Source organism: Mytilus galloprovincialis, chromosome 10, assembly GCF_965363235.1.
Source record: "Mytilus galloprovincialis chromosome 10, xbMytGall1.hap1.1, whole genome shotgun sequence".
NCBI classification, from domain to species: domain Eukaryota; kingdom Metazoa; phylum Mollusca; class Bivalvia; order Mytilida; family Mytilidae; genus Mytilus; species Mytilus galloprovincialis.
The window spans coordinates 1,480,939-1,493,975 of NC_134847.1; the positions used below are offsets into that span (position 1 = coordinate 1,480,939).

General features: G+C 32.4%; 1 protein-coding gene across 2 annotated transcripts in view; it reads left to right on the forward strand.

Annotated features, from left to right (window-relative positions):
* Positions 1 to 12,121, forward strand: part of LOC143049636 (uncharacterized) — a 193,982-nt gene extending 181,861 nt beyond the window's left edge. Inside the window, exons 2-4 of one of the 2 annotated variants that reach the window (XM_076223236.1) lie at positions 531 to 760; positions 1,582 to 2,035; positions 6,643 to 12,121. In XM_076223236.1, coding sequence (XP_076079351.1) covers positions 531 to 760; positions 1,582 to 2,035; positions 6,643 to 10,823 — 4,865 coding nt within the window. In that variant the 3' untranslated portion in view covers positions 10,824 to 12,121. The remainder of the gene's footprint in view (positions 1 to 530; positions 761 to 1,581; positions 2,036 to 6,642) is intronic. The other variant, XM_076223234.1, reaches the window with a different exon arrangement.
* Positions 12,122 to 13,037: the final 916 nt, after the last annotated feature.

The window sequence follows — 13,037 nt, forward strand, 5'->3', positions numbered from 1 at the left end:
GATATATATCTATATATGTCTACAGAAATACAGAAGCTCTGTTTTATATTCGATTTATATAAATTGACAATCTGATTTAATGCATATTGCGGTAACAAGGATCTAACAATGTATGAATAAAAGAGGGACAACATACAATCCTAAACAACAGACAGATATTAAAGCAATATCCCAAAATCTAATACAAATTACCTTTAGTCTATAAAAGTAATGAATTAAGCTAAAGCTAACAGAAACAGAAATAGCTTGGGCTGTAGTTTGTTAAAGAACTTTTTTTTTATAATTTCTGTGTAAATATCAGACTTATACCTAACAGGATTTTTTTTTTATATAATTTCTGTGTAAATATCAGACTTATACCTAACAGGATTGGTTTTTTTTTTGGATAATTTGTACTCATCCTCAATATGCATAAAACGTCGTCATTGAACGTTAAACAATACATCCATCTATCAATGAATGTATTTCAAACACAAACAAAATAAGATGTTATAAAGAAACAGTTGACGTTCAATGTCTTGTTATTACAGGTGTACCCGATTCCAAAACGTTTGATGTAACGTTGATGATTTTTTTGATCAGAAACCTGACATCTGTCATTCCTCCAACAAATGGATTCGATAAGCTACCACTACCAGTTGAGACAACTCAAGGATCGGATCTTGCCAGGATTAAATGGTACAGAAATATATTAGCTCATCATGATAGTAACACCATGTCAGCATGTGATTTCAATACAGCGTGGACAAATATAGCAGATGTAAGTACATTCTTAATAAAATAATAATGTTGTATATTGTGGTTCCTAGCAACTATAGGTCTGCATCATGTTTTTGGTAATGAGCAAAACCCGTATCATAAAGTAAACTATAAAACGACAAGGCTTGATGAACACAATGTTAAATAGAAAACAAACAACATAATTCATTAATGCAACAACAAATGAAACAAAAGTTGTAGACAGCGATCACAGAAAACCACTAAATTGATGACTCCTGATTTGGGATAGACATGTAAAGAATGTGGTATTGTTAAACATGTGTGTGGGCATTCAATCCGTCTCTAACGTATGACAGTAGTGTAAAAGAGAGGCAACCGATACCAAAGGGACATTTAAACTCATAAGTCGAAAATGAACTAGCAACTTCATGGCAAAAAACGAACAACGATGTAATGTATGTAACAGAATATCATAACATCAAACTTAAAAAAATCATTTGAAAGGGCTTGACTCATCCGATCGACACAACAAAAATATGAGTCCAAAAAAAAAATACCTATCAAAAAGTACTTACAGTTACTGACAACTTATACTACATGTACTAATAAACGAGTAGATGAAATATATCATGCTTCCCAGACTAAGATAACAATCAGTTCAAATCATCCAGTGAATTTAGTGCAAAGACATCATATAAATGGTATATTTTTTTTATATTCCTCACTTTGTGACTTATATTTCCTGAGTTGTTTTAATCATCATAAATTTAAAATCTATTCCTGACTCAAAATGATTACTTCTTATGCATATTAAAGACTGCGTATCTGTTTATTGTCACTCTTTTAAATATTTATCTGTAGGCTGTAAGTAGATTGGGTGGTTTGCCAATGAATCAAGAGTGTCAAGATCTAAAAGTGAAAATTTTAGATCAATCTAACCAGGAAATTATGCTGGAAATTAAACAATCACAGGAAGAAATGAAGGAACTGAGACAAACAATGGACATTGAAAACTCAGCCCTGAGGAAAAATCTGAGAGATATGCAAGATTCCCATAATACTTTACAGTCAGAACACTCAAGGGACACAGAAAATCTTAGAGATTTGCAAGATTCCCACACTTCTTTACAAACAGAACACTCAAGCACTACGAAAAATCTGATAGATCTGAAGAATTCCCATAGTACTTTACAAACAGAGCACTCAAGCACTACGAGAAATCTGATAGATCTGAAGAATTCCCATAGTACTTTACAAATTGAACACTCAAAAGTCACAGAGATTTTAAAAGACCCAATACCATGGAACATCAGAGGTATATTATAATAATACTACAAGAAGACAGGGCAGTAAATGAAGAGTTATACAGGGATCCTTATACAAACAGTTTCTTGAAGTTCTTCTCAATTTTCCACGTTATCTTTTTTTCAATCCAGTAAAATTATATAGATATTACCTGATTACTACATTGTATGATGGATTATCAATATTATTATCAGGTGAAAATAATACTCTGAAAGAATATTAGCAATTTGAATTTTTCTTTTTCAAAAATCTTTTTCAGCGTATTTACATGCAGTTTAGATATTTTAGCTGAACATGTTCCAGGCTTCTGATACTATAAATAAAACTTAAATCAAAGTTGAACAGGAAAGACATTTTGATGCTTAACAATTCACAAATGAACAGGTAGACGGAGCTTACTTTGTTGTGACCAGGAAATAAAAGAGCTGAATTATTATGTATCATTTAGTAAAGATGCCTTATCAATCCTCTGAAGGTTCGGGTTTCTATGACTGCAAACAAAAAACCCTAGACGTTTTTTATTCCCCCGCCGTAGTGGGGGGACATTAAGTTTTATCCTTGTCCGTCTGTACGTACGTTCCAAACTCGATCTGTGTTTTGTGGTTTGAATTTTGATGGTGTCACTATAACCGTTCTTGACTTATACATGTTATATGCCCCTTTACAAATGGAAAAAAATGCTGAATTTGTCGTTTCCGTTTTCTAACTTTAGTTTGCCTCAACGAAATGTTATGAAACTTATACACAATGCTAATTACCACAAAATACATATCAAATTTGAATTTTGGTGGTGTCTCCTTTGCCTTTCTAGAGTTATGCTTGTTTACAAATGGCAAAATTGCTGAATTTTTGGTTTCTATTCTCTAGCTTAAATTAGCCTCAACCAAACGGTATGAGACTTATACACAATACGTATTACCACAAAACTTGGATCAAGTACAAATTTGGGTAGCATCACTTTTACTGTTCTTGAGTAATGTCCCTTTATAACTTTATATGATATGCAAGCGGGGGCATCATCTGTGTACCATGGACACATTCCCCATTTATTTATATTACAAATTAGATCAGCTATGTGGAGAAATAATGTTAATAGGGCAACTTTATATTGAATATTTGAAAATTTATAATTAAATCCAAAAACCAATCTTTAATTAATTTATCCCTGAGGTACATAGCTGGTGATATTAAATGACACAAAAATAAATCAAGACAAAACAGTTTTGCTCTAAAATACTTAAAGATCAACACATAGTCAATGATAACAAGTTTCTGAACACCTTATTTCATGTCAATCATCTATTATCTGTCAAGTAAATTGTGCATACCATATACATGATATATATGTCAAGTCAATCATCTATATAATATGTCAAGTCAATTGTCTTTACCATATGTCAAGTCAATTATCTATACCCAATGTCAATTTCATAGTCCTTAGCATATGTCAATTCGAAGATCATACCATATGTCAAATCAATTGTCCATACCTTATGATAAGTCAATTGTCAATACCATATGTCAGGTCAATTGTTTTACCATCTTAACTTACATCAAATCATTTGTTTTTACCTTATTTTATGCCATATACCAAGTCAATTATCCATACCTATAACAGTGCACTTTGCTATAACATATATCAATAGATATAGGAAGATGTGGTATGAGTGCCAATGAGACAACCCTCCATCCAAATAACAATTTATTAAAGTTAACCATTATAGGTCAAGGTACGGCCTTCAACACGGAGCCTTGGCTTACACCGAACAGTAAGCTATAAAGGGTCCCAAAATTTAGTAATGTAAAACCATTCAAACGGGAAAACAAACAGTCTAATCTATATAAAAACAAGAAACGAAAAACACGTATGAACTACATAAACAAACGACAACTTCTGTACATTAAATTCCTGACTTAAGACAGGTGCAAACATTTGCAGAGGGATTAAACGTTTTAATGGTACCGAACCTTCTACCTTTTCTGAAACAATAGTATAACATCACAACATAAAAAATCACACTATAAAATATCAATTGGAAGGCTAAACTCACTCACAAAACGAAAATTAACAAACAATGAACGAATAAATTTGATCTTCGATACCTGAATGCAAATTAATAGTTAATAAAATTTATAAGGGATAAATAATTAAGGTCAAAAGTAAATAAACAGTTTTACACAAAGTTAAAGTAAGATACCCTAGTGAAATATTAAACAATTTATAGAAATTATCACTTCTGAAAAAGCTGCGTCAAATCCTACACAGGTAAATGAAAATAATTTTGCCATTACGTATACTTGATCGTCTGTGTGTATAAAATCTTTCGTTTAGAAATTTCTTTAATATTAATAAACCTAATCTAACCCTTGGTAAATATGGGGTGAATAACAACAATAAAACTATACAAGTAGAGCTAGATAAAACTTCCTGTACAGGTGCAAGAACAGTATTTAAGGAGAAATGGAATAATTTTGATTTCATAGTACGAAAAAGTAAAAATTGGTAGTAATTCCGAATAAACAAAGCTGGTAAATAGACAAGATCCATATTAACATTAAATAGCAAATAGCATTGCAAATAGTATCAAAAAGTCAAATTAACAAGGAAGTACGATTTGAGAGTACTCGCAGTTACTGACAGCTAGTTAAAAGCTAAAACAATTAATAATAAAAAATCATGCATCAGAGACTAAAATCAACTAAAACACATCCCAGGGATTTAGTATTTTAACAGCCAAAGAAGAAATGATATGTCAAGCCATTTTGCCATACTTTATGTCATGTTAATTATCTTTACAATATACCAAGTCAATTAACATATGTCAAACCAAATCGTCCATACCATATGGCAAGTCTGTTGTCTATATCTAGTATCAAGCCAATTATCTGTAATTTATGCCAATTTATTTATTATTTCAAACCAGTCGTCTATACCATATGTCAAGTAAATTTTCCTTTCCGTATATCAAACCAATTTCCCATCCCATCTGTCAAGTAAACTGTCTATACCATATGTCAAACCAATTGTCAATATCTTATGTCAAACCAGTTTTCAATACATAATGCCTAATGTCCAGTTGGCTATACCATATGTCAAGTCAACTATCTCATTGAGATGTCAAGTCAATTATATATATACCATATGCCATATGAATTATTACGTCAAACCAATTATCCATACAATATGACATACCAATTGTTTATACCTCATGTCAAGCTACTTGGCTATATCATATGTAAGTCAATTGTTTATAAATAATATTGTTTCCATAGTCAATACCATATGCCAAGTCAATTGTCTATTCCATATGCCGTTCATATGTTTCAACAATATGTCAATGTGAATACTTAATGTCAGTACCATTGTCCATATCCTATGTTAATCCATAGTCCATACCTTAGGTCAAATCAAATGTCCACACCATATGTCAATTTTATTGTCCATTCCATATGTCAAGTCAATTGACCATTCCATATGTCAAGTCAATTGACCACACCATATGTCAAATTATTGTCTTTATCGTTTGTCAAGTTAATAGTTAATACCTAATGTCAATTCCTTATCTATACCATATGTCAAGTCAATTGTCTATACCATATGTCAAGTCAATAGTCCATATCGTATGTCAAGTCAATAGTCCATAGCATATGTCAAGTCAAAAGTCTATAGCATATGTCAAGTCAATTGTCCATAGCAAATGTCAAGTCAATAGTCCATACCATATGTCAAGTCAATAGTCCATACCATATGTCAAGTCAATAGTCCATACCATATGTCAAGTCAATAGTCCATACCATATGTCAAGTCAATTGTCTATACCATAGTCAAGTTAATAGTCCATATCATATACCAAATCAATTATTGATACCACTTGTCAAGTCAGTTGTCTTTAACTAATGTCAAGCCACATTTTTATATGTCAATTGTCTGATTGATATGTAAAGACAATTATCTAAACTGTATGTAAAATCATCTATTATGTCAACTAATTGTTCGTACCATATGTCAATTCAATTGTCTATATCTTATCTGAAGCCATTTGGCTACACATATGTGAGGGTAGTAATGCCCTTTACCGTCAGGCGTCATTTTCAGCTACTGATAGCGTCAAATTGGTTAAATTTTATCGTGATTTCTCAACATATCCTTATCGTAATTCGTCAGAGGTCTCAAATAATTATAGTTACCCCTATTTTAGAATAAAATTAACGTTATTCGTCAAAATCATTGGACTTTTTAATCGTCTTAAACATTTGTTAAAGAAAATGTACATTTTATCGTCATCCACCAAAAATTACCATTATTTCAAGTCTTTTGACTATACCAATTTTCAAGCAAATTATCAATACGTATGTCAAGCCTTTTGCCTAAATACTTAGCATTCATAGGTCAAGCCTTTTGTCCATACCATATGTCTAGCCTTTTGTCTATACCATTTGACAAGCAAATTGTTCATACCGTATGTCAAGCCTTTTACTTATACATAGCATGGATAGATCAAGCCTGTTGTTTATACCATATGTCAACCAAATTTTCTTTATCATATATGTCAAACATTCCTGAACGTTTATTCTAAAAAATAAGTATTAAAAGAATCGTCAAATTTTCTTTTCCAGGACAAATTAATGAGGAATTAGAAAACTGGAAAGAAGATGACAAAATATTTATAGAAACAAACGGAGCAAAATGTGTATTAAAGTGCATTAAAGAAAATGGTTGTGTTGTTGTCACAGCAAGTTCTGGTACTGGGAAAACATCATTGGTGCGCCACGTAGCTTTACAGATGCATAATGAAGGCTACGAGATTTTACCATTATCAAATCCAAAGGAGATTATCAAGTGGTACAATCCAAGTAAGAAGACATTGTTTGTAGTGGATGATTTTTGTGGAACATATAGTTTAAATCCAATGAAGTTTGAAAACTGGAAAAATTGTATAGATAAAATTAAAACAATAGTAGAAAAGAAACCAGTGAAGTTAATTATGTCTTGTAGACTACAGGTTTATAAGGATAGGCAAATGAAATCGTTGTCATTCTTTCAGGCGTGTGAATGCAATCTTCAGTCTGCCGATTTCTGTTTATTGAAATCAGAAAAACAATCCATTGCTGAATTTTATCTGAAAACAGACGCTTCTGAGATCAGCGAATTGTATGACATGTTTGACTGTTTTCCTCTTTTGTGTCAATTGTACAGCAAAAACTCAAAATTGAACATAATAAATTTCTTTACGAATCCATTTACAGTTTACAAAGAAGAGATAGATAAATTACAGACAGAGGGAGCACATGTCAAATACTGTGCACTTGCTCTATGTGTAATGTTTAACAATCAGTTGAAAGAAGAATGGCTTACTGAACATGTGGATGAAAACATCAAAACAATTATAAAGAACACATATGAAGCTTGTAAAGTGGTTAAAGGAACGTCACGATTGGTTTTACGTGATGAGCTGGATTCCCTGACACATACATATATCAGAAAGGATGGTGAAGTCTACAGAACTATTCATGACAAACTATTTGATTTTCTTGCCTTTTACTTTGGCAGTGAAATGATTTATTGCTTGATTAATAATGCTTCAAGTCAATTTATAAGTGAAAGATTTTTGTTTGAAGGAAAATGCAAAAATGATGAGTTTACAATTATTGTACCAATGAGATATCAGCAAATATATATACATAGAATGATAGATGACTGGTCACGAGGAAAGGTAACGGATGTTTTCTGTAACATCAATTTGGACGATTGTTCCTTCAGACAACAATTCCTACTTACTTTAAAAGGTTTAGAAATATCACAACAAAATCATTTGGCTAGTTCATATGACACCGATAACAAAAGTATATTGATAGAGTGTTGTTTTATAGGAGATATTGATTTAGTTAAATGGTGTCTCAATCATTATATCAATAATGTAAATCATAGTCGTGATAGTGATGGAGTATCACCGCTTTTCGTTGCTTGTCAGGAAGGACATACTGAAGTAGTTCAGATGTTAATAAACAATAAGGCAGACATGAATAAGTGTAATGATGAAGAAGCTACACCTCTGGCAATGGCTTGTCAGGAAGGACATACTAAAGTTATTCAGATGTTAATAGATAATAAGGCAGACATTAATAAGTGCACAGATACTGGTAAATCACCTCTGGCAATTGCTTGTCAGGAAGGACATACTAAAGTTATTCAGATGTTAATAGATAATAAGGCAGACATTAATAAGTGCACAGATACTGGTAAATCACCTCTGTGCATTGCTTGTCAGGAAGGACATACTGAAGTAGTTCAGATGTTAATAAACAATAAGGCAGACATTAATAAGTGTATAAATACTGGAGTATCAGCTCTGTGCATAGCTTGTCTGAAAGGACATACTGAAATAGTTAGGATATTGTTAAGCAATAAGGCAGACATGAATAAGTGTAATGATGAAGAAGCTACACCTCTGGCAATGGCTTGTCAGGAAGGACATACTAAAGTTATTCAGATGTTAATAGATAATAAGGCAGACATTAATAAGTGCACAGATACTGGTAAATCACCTCTGGCAATTGCTTGTCAGGAAGGACATACTAAAGTTATTCAGATGTTAATAGATAATAAGGCAGACATTAATAAGTGTATGGATACTGGTCAATCACCTCTGTACATTGCTTGTCAACAACGACACGCTGTAGTAGTTCAGATGTTAATAAACAATAAGGCAGATATCAATAAGTGTATAGATACTGGTCAATCACCTCTGTACATTGCTTGTCAACAACGACACACTGTAGTAGTTCAGATGTTAATAAACAATAAGGCAGATATCAATAAGTGTGATGATGAAGAAGTGACACCTCTGTACATTGCTTGTCAGGCAGGATATATTGAATTAGTTCAGATGTTAATAAACAATAAGGCAGACATATATAAGTGTATAAATACTGGCAAATCACCTCTGTACATTGCTTCTAATCAAGGGCATATCGAAGTAGTTCAGATGTTAATAAACAATAAGGCAAACATTAATAAGTGTACACATACTGGAGTATCACCTGTGTACATTGCTTGTTATAATGGACATACTGAAGTAGTTCAGATGTTAATAAACAATAAGGCAGACATAAATAAGTGTAGTGATGAAGAAGTATCACCTGTGTACATTGCTTGTCAGATTGGACATACTGAAGTAGTTCAGATGTTGATAAACAATATGGCAGACATCAATAAGTGTACAGATACTGGAGAATCACCTCTGCACATTGCTTGTTGGAAAGGATATACTGAAGTAGTTAAGACGTTAATAAACAATATGGCAGACATCAATAAGTGTACAGATACTAGAGTATCACCTCTGTTTATTGCTTGTCAGATTGGACATACTGAAGTAGTTCAGATGTTAATAAACAATAAGGCAGACATTAATAAGTGTAATAAAAAAGAAGTATCCCCTCTGTACATTGCTTGTCAGAATGGACATACTGAAGTAGTTCAGATGTTAGTAAACAATGAACCAGACATTAATAAGTGTAGAGATACTGGAGAATCACCTCTGTACTTTGCTTGTCACATTGGACATTGTGAAATAGTTAAGATATTGTTAAAAAATAAGGCAGACATTAATAAGTGTGATGATGGAGACAGATCACCTCTGTACATTGCTTGTCAGGGAGGACATACTCAAGTAGTTCAGATGTTAATAAACAATAAGGCTGACATTAATAAGTGTAATGATAAAGAAGTATCACCTCTGTACTTTGCTTGTCAGGAAGGACATACTGAAGTAGTTCAGTTGTTAATAAACAATATGGCAGACATTAATAAGTGTGATGATACTGGAGTATCACCTCTGTGCATAGCTTGTCTGAGAGGACATACTGAAGTAGTTCAGATGTTAATAAACAATATGACAGACATTAATAAAAGTGGTGATACTGGAGCATCACCTCTGTACATTGCTTGTCAGGAAGGACATACTGAATTAGTTCAGATGTTAATAAACAATAATGCAGACATTAATAAGTGTGATGATAAAGAAGTATCACCTCTGTTCATTGCTTGTCAGGGAGGACATACTGAAGTAGTTCAGATGTTAATAAACAATAAGGCAGACATTAATAAGTGTAATAAAAAAGAAGTATCCCCTCTGTACATTGCTTGTCAGAATGGACATACTAAAGTAGTTCAGATGTTAATAAACAATAAGGCAGACATTACAAATTGTAGTTATGAAGAAGTATCACCTCTGCACATTGCTTGTCAGGAAGGACATACTAAAGTAGTTCAGATGTTAATTAACAATAAGGCCGACATTGCAAAGTGTAATGATAAAGAAGTATCACCTCTGTACATTGCTTGTGAGAAAGGACATACTGAAATAGTTAAGATATTGTTAAACAATAAGGCAGACATTAATAAGTGTAGAGATGAAGAAATATCACCTCTGTACATTGCTTGTCAGGAAGGACATACTGAAGTAGTTCAGATACTGATAAACGATAAGCCAGACATTAATAAGTGTGATGATAAAGAAGTATCACCACTGTACATTGCTTGTGAGACAGGACATACTGAAATAGTTAAGATATTGTTAAACAATAAGGCAGACATTAATAAGTGTACATATACTAGAGCATCACCTCTGTTTATTGCTTGTCAGAATGGAAATACTGAATTAGTTAAGATATTGTTAAACAATAAGGCAGACGTTAATAAGTGTATCAATACTGGCCAATCACCTTTGTACATTGCTTGGCATCAAGGACATACCGAAGTAGTTCAGATGTTAATAAACAAAAAGGCAGACATTTAAAATACGTGTGGTGATACTGGAGCATCACCACTGTTCATTGCTTGTTAGAAAGGACATACCGAAGTAGTTCAAATGTAAATAAACAATATGGCAGACCTTTATAAGTGTGGTGATACTGGAGCATCACCTCTGTAAATTACTTGTCATTAAGAGCGTAACGAAGTTGTTCAGACGTTAATAAACAATATGGCAGACATTAATAAGTGTAAAGATACCGGAGTATCACCTCTGTGCATAGCTTGTCAGGGAGGACATACTAAAGTAGTTCAGATGTGAATAAACAATAAGGCAGACATTAATAAGTGTAGAGATGCTGTAGAATCACCTCTGTACATTGCTTGTTATAATGGACATACTGAATTAGTTCAGATGTTAATAAACAATAATGCAGACATTAATAAGTGTGATGATGAAGAAGTATCACCTCTGTACATTGCTTGTCAGGAAGGACATACTGAAGTAGTTCAGATGTTAATAAACAATAAGGCAGACATTAATAAGTGTAGAGATACTGGAGAATGACTTCTGTACATTGCTTGTCAGGAAGGACATACTGAAGTAGTTCAGATGTTAATAAACAATAACGCAGACATTAATAAGTGTCAAGATACTGGAGCATCACCTCTGTGCACTGCTTGTTTGAAAGGACATACTGAAGTAGTTCAGATGTTAATAAACAATAAGGCAGACATTAATAAGTGAAGAGATGCTGGAGAATCACCTCTGTATATTACTTGTTATAATATAATGGACATCCTGAAGTAGTTCAGATGTTAATAAACAATAAGGCAGACATTAATAAGTTTCAAGATACTGGAGAATCACCTCTGTACATTGCTTGTTATAATGGACATACTGAAGTAGTTAAGATGTTAATAAACAATAATGCAGACATTAATAAGTGTGATAATGAAGAAGTATCACCTCTGTACATTGCTTGTTATAAAGGACATACTGAAGTAGTTCAGATGTTAATAAATAATAAGGCAGACATTAATAAGTGTAGAGAAGCTGGAGAATCCCCTATATTTATAACATGTATAAAGGTCATGCAGAGATTGTTGAATTCTTGTTGAAACATAAAGCAGACTGTGATCACAAATGGGAAGGACTTGCACCATTAGGTATTGCTAGAAGAGAAACCCATACAAATATTGTATATTTATTAGAGAAATGGAACGAACAATCAATACAATTATTATGCATAGCAGTGGTTTAAGGACAGTAATCAGAACACTATAAATTGTAAAACACTTGCTTCAAGTTTTTATATCGCAACATTAAAATAATGCAATGTAAATTAACTTCTTCTTAAGTTGATTGATTTCAGCATTGATTGTACAATTTTTTTTAAAGAAAAGTCATGCCAATTACAAGATTTAAGAAGATGTTGGGTATTGGTTATTGCACACGATCAACCAAACGACATTGATTGTCTCTGGTATATTTTTTTTCAGGCATCAACATCCTGCATGTAATCCTGAAATTGTATCGTTTTCTTCCTAAAAAAGTGATTGATAAAAGCAGTGATTGAACTGTTACTATTCAATCATTCATTGCCTATGGTTACCTGGTAATATCCTCAAAATTATCCATCCAATGCTAAAAAATAAGAACATTTAGTAAATAAGACATATAAGATATGACAGTTAAATCTTCCTCTTTATAATTTCCCAACATTAAAAGAAAATTGAAGTTTATTTTATTTCATAATCTGATCTTAGCTGGTATATTGAAACACGTCATATCCATTGGCCTATGGTAGACATGTTAAGTCAAATATTTAGTTTATTAATAACTTAATGAACACACTGATCATAATATCATATTATTTTTTTTGTTAAGTCTAATCTTTAAACTGAATATCCAAATTAACTTACAACACTAGGACAGGGACATATTAAGACACATCATACTAGTATATAAATATAATGGGTGAAGTCTTCAACAGAAACCATTTTAAAAAATCACTTTGTAAACATCTACATTCTTTTGTGAACATATGAAATCATTTTTAATATCTTTAAAACAACAGGAGTAATTTACCTTGTAGACTTGGTTCTTTATTACTTTTGCCGGCGAGAAAGGTATTGTTGTCAGTATTGTTATGATGTCCTATATCACCAAATAGGTTATTAATCGTGTTTAGAGGAAGAACAAGGTCAGATGAACCCTCCCAGAGAGACATGTATACCCAATAATCATTCCAATAAC